This window comes from Oncorhynchus clarkii, chromosome 14 (genome assembly GCF_045791955.1).
Source record: "Oncorhynchus clarkii lewisi isolate Uvic-CL-2024 chromosome 14, UVic_Ocla_1.0, whole genome shotgun sequence".
Lineage (NCBI taxonomy): Eukaryota > Metazoa > Chordata > Actinopteri > Salmoniformes > Salmonidae > Oncorhynchus > Oncorhynchus clarkii.
Window position 1 is genome coordinate 34,954,505 of NC_092160.1, and position 20,601 is coordinate 34,975,105.

Consider the following 20,601-nt stretch of genomic DNA (forward strand, 5'->3'; position numbering starts at 1 on the left):
ACTTAAGGGGGCTGAATAATTTTGCACGCCCAATTTTTCAGTTTTTTATTTGTTAAAAAAGTTTGAAATATCCAATAAATGTCGTTCCACTTCATGATTGTGTCCCACTTGTTGTTGATTCTTCACAAAAAAATACAGTTTTATATCTTTATGTTTGAAGCCTGAAATGTGGCAAAAGGTCGCAAAGTTCAAGGGGGCCGAATACTTTCGCAAGGCACTGTATATTTATAAAGCCTTTTAACATCAGCAGTTGTTCCAAAGTGCTTTACAGTAACCAACCTATACAGCCCCTAATTGGCCTAACCAAGGGACAAATTATAGTAAACGATTCCTCCTATGAGCAAAATACTCTGCAGAAGAAGAAAGTCCCAATGACTCCCTATTGTTCCAGAAAACCCTCAGAGCTGCTGCCTCATCAATACACCCAGAGAGCCCTTAGAGCTGTTACCTCATCAATACACCCAGAGAGCCCTCAGAGCTGCTGCCTCATCAATACACCCAGAGAGCCCTCAGAGCTGCTGCCTCATCAAAACACCCAGAGAGCCCTCAGAGCTGCTGCCTCATCAAAACACCCAGAGAGCCCTGAGAGCTGCTGCCTCATCAAAACACCCAGAGAGCCCTCAGAGCTGCTGCCTCATCAAAACACCCAGAGAGCCCTCAGAGCTGCTGCCTCATCAATACACCCAGAGAGCCTTCAGAGCTGCTGCCTCATCAATACACCCAGAGAGCCCTCAGAGCTGTTACCTCATCAATACACCCAGAGCCCTCAGAGCTGCAGCCTCATCAATACACCCAGAGAGCCCTCAGAGCTGCTGCCTCATCAATACACCCAGAGAGCCCTCAGAGCTGCTGCCTCATCAATACACCCAGAGAGCCCTCAGAGCTGCTGCCTCATCAATACACCCAGAGAGCCCTCAGAGCTGCTGCCTCATCAATACACCCAAAGAGCCCTCAGAGTTGCTGCCTCATCAATACACCCAGAGAGCCCTCAGAGCTGCTGCCTTATCAATAGACTGAGACACTGGATCTTTCTCTCTGCACTAATCTGGAGGTGTCTTCACCTACTCAAGCACATCTCTCCCAAGAGAGACACCTCTCATCGGACCAGCTAGACAGACACCTCTCATCGGACCAGCTAGACAGACACCTCTCAAGTGTGAGACACTACTAAACTGGATTCAAAGGGGTGTAAGGCTGTGAGGTCACCATCCAACTCAAAGCACTCAGTGACAACAACATCAATGAAGAGACCAAGGCCAGTTCAGTTCACAGAGCCTCTCTGGTCCCTACAGCTATCTATGGTCACAATGAATCCTTGCGGGATCCATTCACAGAGCCACTCTGGTCCTTACAGCTATCTATGGTCTTAATTAATCCTTGTGGGATCCATTCACAGAGCCACTCTCCTAGTCAGTCAGATTTAACAAGCCCTGTGTCTCTGTTTACTCATCAGGGAGATTCCCAAAGTTCCAAAGGCTGTTGTTCAGGAGGTCCTGTATTGTAGTTCAGGAGGTTCTGTATATTAGTTCAGGAGGTCCTGTATTTTAGTTCAGGAGGTCCTGTATTTAGGTTCTGGAGGTCCTGTATTTTGATTCTTCACAAAAAAAATACAGTTTTATATCTTTATGTTTGAAGCCTGAAATGTGGCAAAAGGTCGCAAAGTTCAAGGGGGCCGAATACTTTCGCAAGGCACTGTATATATATTAGTTGAATTAATAATACACTATAGGAAGTGTTGCCTTGGAGATATTACATAAGATTACATCCATCTTAATGCTCTCTGTTTACATTACATCCATCTTAATGCTCTCTGTTTACATTACATCCACCTTAATGCTCTCTGTTTACATTACATCCATCCTAATGCTCTCTGTTTACATTACATCCACCTTAATGCTCTCTGTTTACATTACATCCATCTTAATGCTCTCTGTTTACATTACATCCATCTTAATGCTCTCTGTTTACATTACATCCATCTTAATGCTCTCTGTTTACATTACATCCATCTTAATGCTCTCTGTTTACATTACATCCATCTTAATGCTCTCTGTTTACATTACATCCATCTTAATGCTCTCTGTTTACATTACATCCATCCTAATGCTCTCTGTTTACATTACATCCATCCTAATGCTCTCTGTTTACATTACATCCATCTTAATGCTCTCTGTTTACATTACATCCATCTTAATGCTCTCTGTTTACATTACATCCATCTTAATGCTCTCTGTTTACATTACCTCCATCTTAATGCTCTCTGTTTACATTACCTCCATCTTAATGCTCTCTGTTTACATTACATCCATCTTAATGCTTACTGTTTACATTACATCCATCCTAATGCTCTCTGTTTACATTACATCCATCCTAATGCTCTCTGTTTACATCACATCCATCTTAATGCTCGTTATACAGTATAGTGTACATCATATTAAACCCTATACAATATAGTGTACATCATATTAAACCCTATACAGTATAGTGTACATGATATTAAACCCTATACAGTATTGTGTACATCATATTAAACCCTATACAGTATAGTGTACATCATATTAAACTCTATACAGTACAGTGTACATCATATTAAACCCTATACAGTATAGTGTACATCATATTAAACTGGATATCTTGGCCATGTTCTGTTATAATCTCCACCCGGCACAGCCAGAATGGGACTGGCCACCCCTCATAGCCTGGTTCCTCTCTAGGTTTCTTCCTAGGTTCCAGCCTTTCTAGGGAGTTTTTCCTAGCCACCCTGCTTCTACACCTGCATTGCTTGCTGTTTGGGGTTTTAGGCTGGGTTTCTGTACAGCACTTTGAGACATCAGCTGATGTAAGAAGGGCTTTATAAATACATTTGATTTGATACGGTAGACCTAGCTAAATGCCAAGCACAGAGTATTATATTACAACGTAAACAAGCAAATAAGTGGATTTCCCCCATATCTCTGACGCATCAGTGAGTGACTGATAAATATACAGTTCTGCCTGCGCCACAGCAGTAGAGTGGGATAGCTGGGGGCCACAGCAGTAGAGTGGGATAGCTGGGGGCCACAGCAGTAGAGTGGGATAGCTGGGGGCCACAGCAGTAGAGTGGGATGGGGGCGTGGGATAGCTGGGGGACACAGCAGTAGAGTGGGATAGCTGGGGGCCACAGCAGTAGAGTGGGATAGCTGGGGGCCACAGCAGTAGAGTGGGATAGCTGGGGGAAACAGCAGTAGAGTGGGATGGCTGGGGGCCACAGCAGTAGAGTGGGATGGGGGCGTGGGATAGCTGGGGGACACAGCAGTAGAGTGGGATGGGGGTGTGGGATAGCTGGGGGTCTTCAAGCCTTTATACAGTATATATATACATATAGTGTAAAGTTAAGTCACCCAGTGTCACGGTCGTCATAACGAGGAGACCAAGGAGCAGCGTGATGTGAATACATACTTCTTTTAATGAAGAATAAACACTGAACAAACTATACAAAACAACAAAACAAACCATAACGCTAATATGGCTAGTGCAGACAGGCAACTAAACATAGAATAACAACCCACAAAATACCCAAGGAATATGGCTACCTAAATATGGTCCCCAATCAGAGACAACGATAAACAGCTGCCTCTGATTGAGAACCAATCTAGGCAACCATAGACATAAAACCCCAAGACTAGAAAAACCCCTAGACAATACAAAAACCCCTAGACAATACAAAAAGTAAACAAACCACCCTTGCCACACCCTGACCTAACCAGCATAATGAAGAAAACAGAGATCAGGGCGTGACACCCAGCAAAATACTACTTGAGTAAAAGTCTAAAAGTATTTGTTTTTAAATATATTTAAGTATCAAAAGTAAAAGTATAAATCATTTCAAAATCTATATATAAAGCAAACCAGACGGCATAATTTCTTGTTTGATTTAATTTACGGATAGCCAGGTGCACACTCCAACAACACTCAGACATTATTTACAAACAGGGCATGTGTTTAATGAGTCCACCAGATCAGAGACAGTAAGGATGACCAGGGATGTTCTCTTGATAACTGTGTGAATTAGACAATTTTTCTGTCCTGCTAAGCATTCCAAAACGACGCTGGGCCAAACCCTCCTCTAACCCGGACGACGCTGGGCCAAACCCTCCCCTAACCCGGACGACACTGGGCCAAACCCTCCTTTAACCCGGACGACGCTGGGCCAAACCCTCCCCTAACCCGGATGATGCTGGACCAATTGTGCCGACTGCGACAGCCTGGGATCGAACCCGGGTCTGTAGTCCCCATGTTGGGGAGAGGAAGGAAGGACTGAGAGAGAGGAGCCAGTGATGGTGGCCCCAGGCCTTTCCTTGTGTTGGGGAGAGGAAGGAAGGACTGAGAGAGAGGAGCCAGTGATGGTGGCCCCAGGCCTTTCCTTATGTTGGGGAGAGGAAGGACAGAGAGAGGAGCCAGTGATGGTGGCCCCAGTCCTTTCCTCGTGTTGGGGAGAGGAAGGAAGGACTGAGAGAGAGGAGCCAGTGATGGTGGCCCCAGGCCTTTCCTTATGTTGGGGAGAGGAAGGACAGAGAGAGGAGCCAGTGATGGTGGCCCCAGGCCTTTCCTTATGTTGGGGAGAGGAAGGAAGGACTGAGAGAGAGGAGCCAGTGATGGTGGCCCCAGGCCTTTCCTTATGTTGGGGAGAGGAAGGAAGGACTGAGAGAGAGGAGCCAGTGATGGTGGCCCCAGGCCTTTCCTTATGTTGGGGAGAGGAAGGACAGAGAAAGAAGCCAGTGGTCAGAAGTTTAGTGTTTGTATTTAACCATGAGGCTGCAACAGGAGTTTCCCATCACACTTTGTATGGATACCCTCTTCATTAAGCATTATAAGCGCATTTCTAACACACAACATGCATTATAATGCAGAACTTAGTTTATTTTCCTGGTGCTCTTCATAGCTGAAGTAAATATGTTTATTTTGTCTCTTCTGTGATCAATGAGCTTAATTCTATGAAGGTAATCTTCAGTGAGGACCACTGGTTATTTGGCTGATCAAACGGCTCATCAAATGTTGAACTCTTTGTGAGTAAAGAATTAAGAAGAGACAGGATTCAAGGGGAAACTACAGGACAAAGAGTTGATTCATTCAATTCAATTTGACCCATTGTCATAGAGGTGTAAAGTACAGGATAGGAATATTATAAAGAAGGGTTAGGTAGGTCTAGCCCGGAATAAGCATTCCACTGCCTTCCATTAGGTCTATTCCGGGAATAAAGATTCCACTTCCTTCCATTAGGCCTAGCCCGGAATAAGCATTCCACTGCCTTCCATTAGGTCTATTCCGGAATAAAGATTCCACTTCCTTCCATTAGGCCTAGCCCGGAATAAGCATTCCACTTCCTTCCATTAGGTCTATTCCGGAATAAAGATTCCACTTCCTTCCATTAGGCCTAGCCCGGAATAAGCATTCCACTTCCTTCCATTAGGTCTATTCCGGAATAAAGATTCCACTTCCTTCCATTAGGTCTAGCCCGGAATATGCATTCCACTTCCTTCCATTAGGTCTATTCCGGAATAAAGATTCCACTTCCTTCCATTAGGTCTAGCCCGGAATATGCATTCCACTTCCTTCCATTAGGTCTATTCCGGGATAAAGATTCCACTTCCTTCCATTAGGCCTAGCCCGGAATAAGCATTCCACTTCCTTCCATTAGGCCTAGCCCGGAATAAGCATTCCACTTCCTTCCATTAGGCCTAGCCCGGAATAAGGATTCCACTTCCTTCCATTAGGCCTAGCCCGGAATAAGCATTCCACTTCCTTCCATTAGGCCTAGCCCGGAATAAGCATTCCACTTCCTTCCATTAGGTCTAGCCCAGAATAAGGATTCCACTTCCTTCCATTAGGCCTAGCCCGGAATAAGCATTCCACTTCCTTCCATTAGGCCTAGCCCGGAATAAGCATTCCACTTCCTTCCATTAGGTCTAGCCCGGAATAAGGATTCCACTTCCTTCCATTAGGTCTAGCCCGGAATAAGGATTCCACTTCCTTCCATTAGGTCTAGCCCGGAATAAGGATTCCACTTCCTTCCATTAGGCCTAGCCCGGAATAAGGATTCCACTTCCTTCCATTAGGTCTAGCCCGGAATAAGCATTCCACTTCCTTCCATTAGATCTAGCCCGGAATAAGGATTCCACTTCCTTCCATTCTAAATGTTACAGGATAACATACCTTAAGGGAACATTTCGGCATTTCGTGTATGATCAGTGAGAAAGTCCATATTGCAAATGTACGGTCCCTTACTAGACGTCCGAAATCGTTTGTAAAATTCGCGGTCGGCGTCGGGCCGTGCGGTAGGGCCAGACCTACCGGGAAGTCATCAAATGAACTTTGTCGGACATTCGGTTTCCGTTTTAAAAAATAAACAAGTTTTTGACCGTTTTTCCGCTGTCCCGGAATTTCCCACAAGAGGGCATACGGAATCATATGGCAATTTGGCAAAACATCACGAATCACGACGGGGCCTTATCTCGAAAACGGAAAATATTTCGAAGCCGAAACTCGGTGAGCGTAGGTTTGGCATAATGGGCAGTTGGCCCCGAACAAGATGGCGTCTAGGCCTCGACGGTTTTTGAGTTATGGCCGTTTTTCTGGGATTAAAGGTCCTAAATGGAAATAGAGAAATTATTTTTCCACTTCAGGTCAAAGTCAAGGAGCCTCCGGTGTCAATAAAAAAAAAAACAGCCATTTATCTATCGTCATTTAAGAGAAACGGAACAATGACATCTTGGTGATGGTCACAAATAGGCGTTTTTTTTTTTCAACGGTTACAGATCCAGTTGCAGGGTGTTCATACGAATCTTTTTAAAGTGTGCTGCGGAGCTCTGCGACATTTCTGTGATTTTCTATGATTTTCTGAAATAACACACACATACTAAACCCTCCGTAAATAACTCAGTTCTTAACGTAAAGACTTAAAACTCAGGATTCTGTAAAAGCATACCCCAATGAGGATATGTGGTTAATTATAGCTTCCTGTGCCAACCGGAAGTGCCTTAAATGGTGTCTCAGGGGCTGTTTCGAAGGGTTAAAAAAGTCAGATCTGTCCAAAACTTCATATATGTGATTAGGCAACCCCCATGAACTGTAAATCAGTCATTTTTCCCCAAAAAAATCAAAGGAAAAAAAAATCACACTAAAACACAACTTGAATGGAGGGACGTATTGGGGTGCGTAGAGACAGACAGTGGCTGCAATAGTTAGCTTTGTTGGAGCTAAAAAAGAACCGTCAGACCTAGAGTTCCGAAACTTTAGAAACCTGTTCTAGACCTCCGGTCGATGGTGCGTGGTGAGTTACGTGGCTCTAGACGGTTCTCGGACCGAGAAACAGCTTCGTACATTTGCAATACCTTCAATTCATTTTGACCATTACGAAAATGACGACGTTTAGAAAAGTCTCAGAGACGCAAGGCTAGGTGCATTGAAACCGGCTCGGCCCATAGAGACGGACCCCAACGTTTCTGTCCGATAGCTCGTTCAAGGACCCCGTAGGAAGGCATGGAAAATAGTGGATTTTCAGCACCAATTAGGGTTTTTCTCGGACGCCAAATGACCTATCGAGCCGAAACTCGGGATTCGGGGTCGCCTCACATAGGACTTCACATAATGTCCGAACTGGACCCGCAGCTAGAACGTAACTATGTGTTTTACCTTTTTATTATGTTTTAAACTAAAGGCGCTGTGAATTATGGGACTGCTCTGACATATGTGATAGTTGGCTTCTAAATGAGTAGGAAAAAGTGGGTTTGGTGTCATAATGACATCTAATTGACTGATGGACACTGACTTGCTAGTTGACTTTTGTGCATTTGCAATATGTTTAAACAGAGAGGGACCATCACCAAAATGGCATTCTGAAATCAACACAAAAAATGGCATCACCATAGTCTCCAGACTGTGCTAAGTTCAACGAGCTATCCGCCTTGACCGTAGCTCGCTCGGTGTAAGTGCAACGACCATTAGAAAAGTAGGCCCAAAATGAAGCCTGCCCCACAATGTCATTTGCTTTTGGGTGACAGTGAGAGAACCGTTTAGGTGAGAAGAAAAATTACACCACATGAATGTTCCTAAGGTCCTCCCGATCCGTGCAAGCCTAACCTTGACCGTGTGGCATTAACCCTTAACAGTAAAACAGTGTTTTTTGATCTCACAGAATGCAGTGTCATCTCTCCCCATAGGAATACATTGCCTGCACCCCTAATTTCAACCTGAAGTCTATATGGGTTATGAATGCCGTATGAACCTGTCTTCGGTACCAGTCCATCAGGCCACTATGAGGTCTACCTGTGTTGATTCTGAGCTTCCTGGACCAACCGGAAGTGGTTAAAATGCCCCTAAAAGTGTTTACCCATACCCTGCCTGCAGTTTGACAGACATAGTGCATTCAACCCTGTGTAAATCAGTCAGTTCTTAACGTAAGGACTTAAAACTCAGGATTCTGTAACAACATACCCCAATGAGGATATGTGTTGATTTATAGCTTCCTGTGCCAACCGGAAGTGCCATAATTGGTGTCTCAGGTGCTGTTTCGAAGGGTTAAAAAAGTCTGATCTCTCCAAAATTTCATATGTGTGATTAGGGAACCCCCATGAACTGTAAATCAGTCATTTTTCCCCAAAAAAATCAAAGGAAAAAAAATCACACTAAACACAACTTGGATGGAGGGACGTATTGGGGTGCGTAGAGACAGACAGTGGCTGCAATAGTTAGCTTTGTTGGAGCTAAAAAAGAACGGTCGGACCTAGAGTTCCGAAACTTTACAATCCTGTTCTAGGCCTCATGTCGATAGTGCGTGGTGAGTTAGGTGGTTCTAGAAGGTTCTCGGACCGAGAAACAGCCTCGTACATTTGCAATACCTTCAATTCATTTTGACCATTACAAAAATGACGACGTTTAGAAAAGTCTCAGAGACGCAAGGCTAGGTGCATTGAAACCGGCTCGGCCCATAGAGACGGACTCCGACGTGTCTGTCCGATAGCTCGTTCAAGGACCCCGTAGCAAGGCATGGAAAAAAGTGGATTTTCAGCACCAATTAGGGTTTTTCTCGGACACCAAATGACCTATCGAGCCGAAACTCGGGATTCGGGGTCGCCTCACATAGGCCTTCACATAATGTCCGAACTGGACCCGCAGCTAGAACGTAACTATGTGTTTTACCTTTTTATTATGTTTTAAACCGAAGGCGCTGTGAATTATGGGACTGCTCTGACATATGTGATAGTTGGCTACTAAATGAGTAGGAAAAAGTGGGTTTGGTGTCAATTGATATCCATTTGGTGTCATAATGACATCTAATTGACTGATGGACACTGACTTGCTAGTTGACTTTTGTACATTTGCAATATGTTTAAACGGAGAGGGACCATCACCAAAATGGCATTCTGAAATCAACACAAAAAATGGCATCACCATAGTCTCCAGACTGTGCCGAGTTCAAGGAGACGCCCCGCTTGACCGTAGCTCGTTCTGAGTGCAGCAAACTTGAAAAAAAGAAGGCCCAAAATGAAGCCTGCACCACAATGTCATTTGATTTTGGGTGGCAGTGAGAGAACCGTTAGGGTGAGAAGCACAATTCCACCACATGAATGTTCCTAAGGTCCTCCCGATCTGAACAAGCCTAACCTTGACCGTGTGGCATTAACCCTTCACAGTAAAACAGGGTTTTTTGATCTCACAGATTACAGTGACATCTCTCCCCATAGGAATACATAGCCTGCACCACAAAATTCAACCTGAAGCCTATATGGGTTATGAATGCCGTATGAACCTGTCTTCGGTACCAGTCCATCAGGCCACTATGAGATCTACCTGTGTCGAATCTAAGCTTCCTGGAGCAACCGGAAGTGGTTAAAATGCCCCTAAAAGTGTTTACCCATACACTGCCTGCAGTTTGATAGACATAGTGCATTCAACCCTGTGTAGATCAGTCAATTCTTAACGTAAAGACTTAAAACTCGGGATTCTGTAAGTGGCTATGTAAATCAAGACATGTGTTTACTTATAGCTTCCTGTGCCAACCGGAAGTGCCTTTAATTGGGTCACACTCTCTGTTTCGAAGGGTTAAAAAAGTCACATCTCTCCAAAACTTCATATGTGTGACTAGGTAACCCTTCTGAACTGTAAATCAGTCATTAATCCCAACAGATGTCAAAGAAAAGCTCCCTCACACACACACAGGAAGGATGGAGTGATAAAGTGCGGTGCTTAAAGACACAGAGAGCAGGAAATGGCATTACCATAATCCCTAGGCCGTACCGAGTTCAGCGAGATATCCCGCTTGACCGTAGCTCGCTCGGTCTAGGCGCAGCGAGCATTAGAATAGTAGGCCCAAAATGAAGCCTGCACCACAATGTCATTTGCTTTTGGGTGACAGTGAGAGAACCGTTAGAGTGAGAAGAAAAATTGCACCACATGAATGTTCCTAAGGTCCTCCCGATCTGAACAAGCCTAACCTTGACCGTGTGGCATTAACCCTTAACAGTAAAACAGTGTTTTTTGATCTCACAGATTACAGTGTCATCTCTCCCCATAGGAATACATTGCCTGCACCCCTAATTTCAACCTGAGGCCTATGTGGGTTATGAATGCCGTATGAACCTGTCTTCGGTACCAGTCCATCAGGCCACTATGAGGTCTACCTGTGTTGATTCTAAGCTTCCTGGACCAACCGGAAGTGGTTAAAATGCCCCTAAAAGTGTTTACCCATACACTGCATGCAGTTTGATAGACATAGTGCATTCAACCCTGTGTAGATCAGTCAATTCTTAACGTAAGGACTTAAAACTCAGGATTCTGTAACAGCATACCCCAATGAGGATATGTGTTGATTTATAACTTCCTGTGCCAACCGGAAGTGCCATAATTGGTGTCTTAGGGGCTGTTTCGAAGGGTTAAAAAAGTCTGATCTTTCCAAAACTTCATATGTGTGATTAGGCAACCCCCATGAACTGTAAATCAGTCATTTTTCCCAAAAAAATTCAAAGGAAAAAAAAATCACACTAAAACACAACTTGGAAGGAGGGACGTATTGGGGTGCGTAGAGACAGACACTGGCTCCAATAGTTAGCTTTGTTGGAGCTAAAAAAGAACCGTCGGACCTAGAGTTCCGAAACTTTAGAAACCTGTTCTAGACCTCCCGTAGATGGTGCGTGGTGAGTTACGTGGCTCTAGAAGGTTCTCGGACCGAGAAACAGCCTCGTACATTTGAAATAACTTCAATTCATTTTTGCATCACGAAAATGACGACATTTAGAAATGTCCCAGAGTCGCAAGACTAGGTGCATTGCAAACGTCTCGGCCCATATAGACAGACCCCAACGTTTCTGTCCAATAGCTCATTCAAGGACCCCGTAGCAAGTCATGGAAAATAGTGGATTTTCAGCACCAATTAGGGTTTTTCTCGGACACCAAATGACCTATCGAGCCGAAACTTGGGATTCGGGGTCGCCTCAGCTAGGCCAACACATAACATAAGAAATGGACCCGCAGCTAGAACGTAACTACGTGTTTTATGGTTTTTTTATGGTTTGAACCGAAGGGGTTGTGAATTTTGGGCCAGCTCTGAAGTATGTAATAGTTGGCTACTAAACGAGTTGGAAAAAGTGGGTTTGGTGTCAGTTTGTATCAGTTTGGTGGTCAGAATGATATCTAATTGACTGATGGACTCTTGTCCACTTGACTCTTGTACATTTGCAATATGATCCTATAGTGAAAAAACATCACCAAAAGCGACATTCTGAAATCAACCCAAACGAGCGATTGAGATGACCCAGAATCACTGCAAAGCCATCCCGAGTTCATCGGGCCAGTCAATTTCACATTCCTGCAAGATTTTTATAGCATGACAAATTCGTGATGGTACCTGCCCTTTAAAACATATTGCAAATGCACAGTGACTTTGAAAAAGTAAGAAACAAAAAAAAATACATCTAAAAAATTTTGAGCATGACAAATTCGTGATGGTACCTGCCCATTGAAACATATTGCAAATGCACAGTGACTTTGAAAAAGTAAGGAAACATAAACAAAAAAAATCCAAAATTTTTATTTTTGGGTGACCAGTTGCACGTGCATTTGCAATATGATTCTATAGTGAAAAAACATATTGCAAATGCACAGTGACTTTGAAAAAGTAAGGAAACATAAACAAAAAAAATCAAAATTTTTTTGGGGGGGATGACCAGTTGCATGTGCATTTGCAATATGATTCTATAGTGAAAAAACATATTGCAAATGCACAGTGACTTTGAAAAAGTAAGGAAAAATAAACAAAAAAAATCTAAATTTTTTTGGGGGGGATGACCAGTTGCACGTGCATTTGCAATATGATTCTATAGTGAAAAAACATATTGCAAATGCACAGTGACTTTGAAAAAGTAAGGAAACATAAACAAAAAAAATCTAAAATTTTTTGGGGGGGATGACCAGTTGCATGTGCATTTGCAATATGATTCTATAGTGAAAAAACATATTGCAAATGCACAGTGACTTTGAAAAAGTAAGGAAAAATAAACAAAAAAAATCTAATTTTTTTTTTGGGGGATGACCAGTTGCACGTGCATTTGCAATATGATTCTATAGTGAAAAAACATATTGCAAATGCACAGTGACTTTGAAAAAGTAAGGAAACATAAACAAAAAAAATCTAAATTTTTTTTGGGGGGATGACCAGTTGCATGTGCATTTGCAATATGATTCTATAGTGAAAAAACATATTGCAAATGCACAGTGACTTTGAAAAAGTAAGAAACAAAAAAAAATACATCTAAAAAATTTTGAGCATGACAAGTTCGTGATGGTACCTGCCCATTGAAACATATTGCAAATGCACAGTGACTTTGAAAAAGTAAGGAAACATAAACAAAAAAAATCCAAATTTTTTATTTTTGGGTGACCAGTTGCACGTGCATTTGCAATATGATTCTATAGTGAAAAAACATATTGCAAATGCACAGTGACTTTGAAAAAGTAAGGAAACATAAAAAAAATCTAAATTTTTTTGGGGGGGATGACCAGTTGCATGTGCATTTGCAATATGATTCTATAGTGAAAAAACATATTGCAAATGCACAGTGACTTTGAAAAAGTAAGGAAACATAAAAAAAATCTAATTTTTTTTGGGGGGGATGACCAGTTGCATGTGCATTTGCAATATGATTCTATAGTGAAAAAACATATTGCAAATGCACAGTGACTTTGAAAAAGTAAGGAAAAATAAACAAAAAAAATCTAAAAATTTTTTTGGGGGATGAGTTGCACGTGCATTTGCAATATGATTCTATAGTGAAAAAACATATTGCAAATGCACAGTGACTTTGAAAAAGTAAGGAAACATAAAAAAAAAAATCTAAATTTTTTTTGGGGGGATGACCAGTTGCATGTGCATTTGCAATATGATTCTATAGTGAAAAAACATATTGCAAATGCACAGTGACTTTGAAAAAGTAAGAAACAAAAAAAAATACATCTAAAAAATTTTGAGCATGACAAATTCGTGATGGTACCTGCCCATTGAAACATATTGCAAATGCACAGTGACTTTGAAAAAGTAAGGAAACATAAACAAAAAAACATCAACACATTTTTTGGGTAACCAGTTGCATATTTTAGATCACAAGATGACAAAGGTATAGTTTGAGCAAAGTAAAGCTTGAATTTTGAGCATGACAAATTCGTGATGGTACCTGCCCATTAAAACATATTGCAAATGCACAGTGACTTTGAAAAAGTAAGGAAACATAAACAAAAAAACATCAACACATTTTTTGGGTAACCAGTTGCATATTTTAGATCACAAGATGACAAAGGTATAGTTTGAGCAAAGTAAAGCTTGAATTTTGAGCATGACAAATTCGTGATGGTACCTGCCCATTAAAACATATTGCAAATGCACAGTGACTTTGAAAAAGTAAGAAACAAAAAAAAATACATCTAAAATTTTTTGAGCATGACAAATTCGTGACGGTACCTGCCCATTGAAACATATTGCAAATGCACAGTGACTTTGAAAAAGTAAGGAAACATAAACAAAAAAACATCAACACATTTTTTGGGTAACCAGTTGCATATTTTAGATCACAAGATGACAAAGGTATAGTTTGAGCAAAGTAAAGCTTGAATTTTGAGCATGACAAATTCGTGATGGTACCTGCCCATTAAAACATATTGCAAATGCACAGTGACTTTGAAAAAGTAAGAAACAAAAAAAAATACATCTAAAAATTTTTGAGCATGACAAATTCGTGACGGTACCTGCCCATTGAAACATATTGCAAATGCACAGTGACTTTGAAAAAGTAAGGAAACATAAACAAAAAAACATCCAAAACATTTTTGGGTAACTTTGACTTTTGACTTCCTATGAAATCATATTGCAAATAGACAAATCATATTCCTTATGCACAAGTAAAAAAAAAAAAATTATGATAATAACATTTTACAAAAGTATATTCATACACTTCTTACACATGATTAATTGTCTTAAAATCGAAACAATTTCGAAAAACGGTCCAGAAAGCACTTTTTTTAGTTTTTAAAGTTTAAAAAAAAAATCAAATTTTCGACTTTTGACTTCCTATGAAATCATATTCCAAATGGAGAAAACATATGCCTTATGCACAAGTAAAAAAAAATAAAAAATAGGATAATAAAGTATGACTAAAGTATGTTGATAAAGTTCTTATACATGTGTAATTGACATAAAAATTGAAAGAATTTTGAAAAACGGTCCAGAAAGCACTTTTTTAAGGATGTGTGAAGTTTTTTACCAAATTTTGACATTTTTGACTTTTGACTTTTGACTTCCTATGAAATCATATTGCAAATGTACAAAACATATGCCTTATGCGCATGTAATTAAAAAAATAAAAAAATATGATAAAAAAATTGGACAAAAGTATATTCATACAGCTCTTACACATGTGTAATTGACAAAAAAATCGAAAGAATTTCGAAAAAAGGCCCAGAAAGCACTTTTTTAAGGGGTGAAAAGTTTTTGAAAAAAATATCCTTTTTTCAAAAATTTTCTTTTGGATGTTGACTTGGGTTACATTTCCAATATGAAAAACCCCGGTGGAGCGCACTCGCCCCCTGTTGGATTTTTGAGGTGTTACAATTGGCAATTGCCATATGGCATTTGCCATATACTTTACACGAATCAACGCCGCTTTGGGTGGTATTGGACATCGTGTATATGGTTTGTCCAATGCCAATATCTTGCCATTCATTTTTGTACAATTCAGGGGGGTATTCCCTTACTTTAGTTAATCAGTGGGCAGGGACTACAGTGCTGTTTATCATGCCTGGTGTGACACAATCACATATTGTGTGTCGGGTCAACGTAGCAAACGGTTCCATGTAACTCAATCAGTTGATCGCTTAGGTTGAGTTAATAATTCACCATCACATGCCCCTCCTGTCCAACCCCCGTCCGGGCCTGGCTTCTAACAGAAGGCTTAGTCGCTCCTCTGACTGGGTTTCCTCCTTAGGTTAGGTCCCTCTGAATGGAATGTCGTCAATACCTACCTTTACGTTCTGTTATTCATGAGCCAAGAATTGCATCCCTGCCGCGGAAAGATTCATGCATTATAAAGAGAGGTATATCTAGCCATCATCTCCTGTTTTGTTGACGTTTGTTCCGGGTGTCAACATTTGTTTTCTCATTCATCCTTCTAAACAATCCATCATTCATACCCTGTTTCCTGTGTTTCCTCTTTATTTACCCCATCTGGGTTCCAGACGGGGTCAGCTGGAGTTTCTTCGGTAAGGGCCGTTACCCTCTTGGCCTGGCAGCAGGGGGGAATCCGGTTTCCTCGTTACTAGCTGCTAGCCATGACCACAGTTTTCCACTCTTCATTTTTCAGGACCTCTCCTGGGTGGACGTCACATCAGAGACCCAGCCTGCCTTTCCTTTCTGACAGACAGAAACTGTCTGATGACCTAGTCTTACCTAGGTCTTACCTAGGACTACAGTATAGCTGGCTGCTACAGAAGTATGGTCAGATGACCTAGTCTTACCTAGGACTACAGAAGTATGGTCAGATGACCTAGTCTTACCTAGGACTACAGTATAGCTGGCTGCTACAGACGTAGGGTCAGATGACCTAGTCTTACCTAGGACTACAGTATAGCTGGCTGCTACAGACGTAGGGTCAGATGACCTAGTCTTACCTACTGTAGGACTTCTATATAATATAGAAGTATAGAATACATATTGCGTAATGTCGTCTAGTGTGTTGAGGGTTCTGTTTCTGAATGTTGTTTGGACCCTACTTTGTTACAGTATGCATCTACATTAGGTCTACATAGGCTATACTACTATACCAATAAACTAATTCGCTACTATGCTACTAGACTACTATACTTCTGTGCTACTATACTTATATACCGATATACTGATATACTGCTATACTACCATACTACTATACTAATATTCTACCATGATACTATACTCCCATGCTACTATGTTACTATGCTTCTTTACCGATATACTACTATACTGCTATACTACTATACCACTATACTAATATACTACACTGCTATACCACTATACTCATATACTACTACACCACTATACTAATATACTACTACACTACTATACCACTATACTCATATACTGCTACACCACTATACTAATATACTACTACACTACTATACCGCTATACTAATATACTCCATTGCTGCTATACAACAATACTACTATACTGCTATATTAATATACTGCTAAATTAATATACTGCTATACGACTATACTAATATACTACTACACTACTATGCCACTATACTAATATACGACTACACTACTATACCACTATACTACTACACTACTATACCGCTATACTAATATACTACTACACTACTATACCACTATACTAATATACTACTATACCTCTATACTAATATACTACTACACTACTATACCACTATACTAATATACTACTGTACCTCTATACTAATATACTACTACACTACTATACCACTATACTAATATACTACTACACTACAATAATACTATACTACTATGCTGCTATATTGATATACTGCTACACTACTATAATACTATACTACTATAGTCCTGTACTGCTATACCACAATGTTAATGTACTGCCATACTAATATACTAATATACTGCTATTCTAGTATACTACTATGCTGGTATACTGCTATATTACTATACTGCTATATTAATATTCTGCTATACCACTATATTGCTATATTAGTATAGTGCTATACTACTGCACTGTTATACTACAGTAATACTATACCAGTATACTACTATACCGCTATACTACGATGCTACTATTCTGCTATATTAATATATTGCTATACTACTATACTGCTATACTATTATCCTGCTATACTACTATACAATTATACTAATATACAACTATACTGCTATACTACTGTCCTGCTATACTACTATACTGATATACTATACTGCTATACTGCTATCCTGCTATTCTACTTTACTGCTATACTGCTATACTGTAGTGCAGAATTGGGATCCACCTGAATTCCTATCCAATGGTGCAATAACAAACCTTCCATGAAATGTGAATGAATCCTCTGGAACTGATGAGTATTTTAGGACATGAGTATAGAATTAGACAAAAGGGAGTTATCTAGAACCTACAAGGGTTATTTGGCTGTCCACATAGAGAACCCTTTGAAGATCCCTGTTTGGTTCCAGGTAGAACCCTTCTGGGTTCCATGTAAGGCACTTTCCACAGAGGGTTCTATATGGAACCCAACAGGGTTCTACCTGGAACTGAAAAAGGATTCTACAAGGAACCAAAAAGGGTTCTCATTCGGGGACAACCGAAGAACCCTTTTGGAACCATTTTGTAGGCAATGTTTTTGGAAACCGCAAAATTCTTGGTACATTGTACTGCATAATGTTGCTGTCCTAAATTATCATAAATGAGAGGAAGCTCTCCTTTCAATAATTTAGGACTTTCCTCATTCTTCATCATCCTTGATAAGCCCCTTCTCCTCTCTCTATCTCTTTCTCTCCTCCTCCTCCTCCTCCTCCTCCTCCTCCCTAGCTTATCATTATGTCAGTCCTATTCACAAGACATGATGATGCTCTGAGACTGAATAAACTACTGTTGTATCAACAAGCATTTGCTGCAAGATGAGAAGATGAGAAACCTCAGCAGTTATTTATCTAGTGAGTGTTACAGTATAGGAGAGAGTGTATAGAGCAGACACAGCAGTATGGGTAATGTAATGCTCCAGGGGTCTCTAAGGGGGGGGGGGGGGGGCAGAAGAGAAACACAGCAGTATGGGTAATGTAATGCTCCAGGAGTCTCTAGGGGGGGGGGGGGGGGGGGGGGGGAAAGAAACACAGCAGTATGGGTAATATAATGCTTCAGGGGTCTCTAGGGGGGGGGGGGGGGGGGCAGAAGAGAAACACAGCAGTATGGGTAATGTAATGCTCCAGGAGTCTCTAAGGGGGGGGGGGGGGGGGGGGAGAAACACAGCAGTATGGGTAATATAATGCTTCAGGGGTCTCTAAGGGGGGGGGGGAGAAACACAGCAGTATGGGTAATATATTCAGGGGTCTCTAGGGGGGGGGGGGCAGAAGAGAAACACAGCAGTATGGGTAATGTAATGCTCCAGGAGTCTCTAAGGGGGGGGGGGGGGGGGGGGGGGGGGGCAGAAGAGAAACACAGCAGTATGGGTAATAGAATGCTCCAGGAGTCTCTAAGTCAACTGTAGACTATTGAGATGCATCCCAAGTGATGGAGAGACACTGACAGTATTTGTCATTATGTGCCACTAATATGGTTAAGAGACAAGCACACATTATACTGTAACAACTTATGGTTGACTATGTTAACAGTCACCAGTGTATTATGAAGCCTAAACCCTGGTTTACTTAATCACCTATCTAATCAGAAAATATAAACTGGGGAATTACTCAATGCCATGTTATTCACAAAGATAAACCTACATCTCAAGTCTAACTACTAAAGTCTACTCCAGACACACTATCATGAACACGGCTTTATACAGGATGTATTGATGATCGTATTCATTTTAACATTAGGAAAAGTATCATTATGATTACACACGTTAGATTCAAACCTGTTCAGTAGAAAAAATATATATACTAATCTTGAGAAGCGCTACAGTAGTTCGGTTTCTCTTGGAAACGTCAAGTTCTATACGTCCAGTCTTCTCTCCTCTCCGCGGTGCTTAAAGCACAGCACCAGACGTACCGGAATGAATCTGTCGTAGCGACACACTTGCCTTTAGTTTCTGGATCGTTTTACACTCTTCATCCCTGCACCACACCGTCACGTTTCCCTTGTTGTAGCGCGCTGTCCATCCTTCCTGGTTTTCACATTGTTCCTTGAAAGAGGTAAAGTCTGTATCGTCTGGTATCTGAACGGGCATCTTCTTGTTCCCTCCTTGTGATGTGGTACACATGTATCAGTTGGAGACTAACGACAGACAGAAAGTGGTTCTCCTTTTGCATTAGATCTTCATGTGGCTTTGTTAGCTCCCACTGCAATGCTGAGTTCGATGGTTATGATAGATGTCAGCACAAAGTGCTTTCCAGGGGAAATTCTGTAACAATTAAAGTCCCAATAACAAGTAGAAACTCATGTGAAGGTAGAGGTAAGACTAATTTACGTGGACTTTTGTCCGGAGTCCTGTTGATACTGCCACCTACGTCGTACTAACGTCCCCTGCCTCTGAAGCTCTCACAGTCCATCACTAGTCACTGTGGTGGAGGCGGTAAACAGGTAGAGGCGTCAGGTTACCAATATCCTGCTTTCAGGTGCGGTGCGGCAGTCCTAGACAACATGGCCGCGGAGTTAGTCAGACTGACAGATGAACAACATGATCAGGTGGCATGTTTATGATGTGTTTGTTTTGTCTAATTGTCTGCTGGTGAGGGTAGGTGAAAAATCATAGCCTTTTATCCAGCAACATGTAATAACGTTTATAATCACATTTGTATTAATTTCTGCATATTTAAAACCATCACTCTGTCCACTAATGAGTCACTGTATATAAGGACAACGATGTGGGCTCCTACAGATTAGGCATATTATTTTAGATGTGTTTTAAGGTCTTTTTTCAGTTTCACATTGCCACAACCACTCTAGTTGCCACCTGAAATAAATGTAAAAAAATATGAACAGTGGTTTTGAGAATACATTCTACCACTCATCCACCTGAAAAGCAGTCATGATGATGATGATGTGTGTGACATTTATCTTAGCTTGCTATTCATCCATGATAATAGGACCCGATTCATTGCCTTTCTAACAATGAAACCTGACCACAATTGACTACCTCAATGGTTGATGATATTGGATCCAGGGGACAGACGTTATCAATGAAACTATACAGATGGGTTTTCCCTTTCAAGGGAAGTCTGTTCAACTTTAACACAGTTACGTGAGGCCACAGGCTTTGTGAGTCTACAGGTAGGCAGGGAGTTGATCCCACCAACACAATTCATTGGAGTTCAGTGGGAGCTTGCAGTAAACATGGCTCAGAGCACTTTTGTGAGCCACTTACCATTATCACTTCAAGACATCTGCCCTGGTAATCTGACCCAACTAC

The 20,601-nt window shown here is 41.3% G+C and overlaps 1 protein-coding gene across 1 annotated transcript in view; it reads right to left on the minus strand.

Moving 5' to 3' along the window:
- LOC139366574 (START domain-containing protein 10-like) overlaps positions 1 to 19,828 on the minus strand; it is a 28,935-nt gene extending 9,107 nt beyond the window's left edge. Inside the window, exon 1 of the mRNA XM_071104230.1 lies at positions 19,273 to 19,828. Coding sequence (XP_070960331.1) covers positions 19,273 to 19,452 — 180 coding nt within the window. The 5' untranslated portion in view covers positions 19,453 to 19,828. The remainder of the gene's footprint in view (positions 1 to 19,272) is intronic.
- Positions 19,829 to 20,601: the final 773 nt, after the last annotated feature.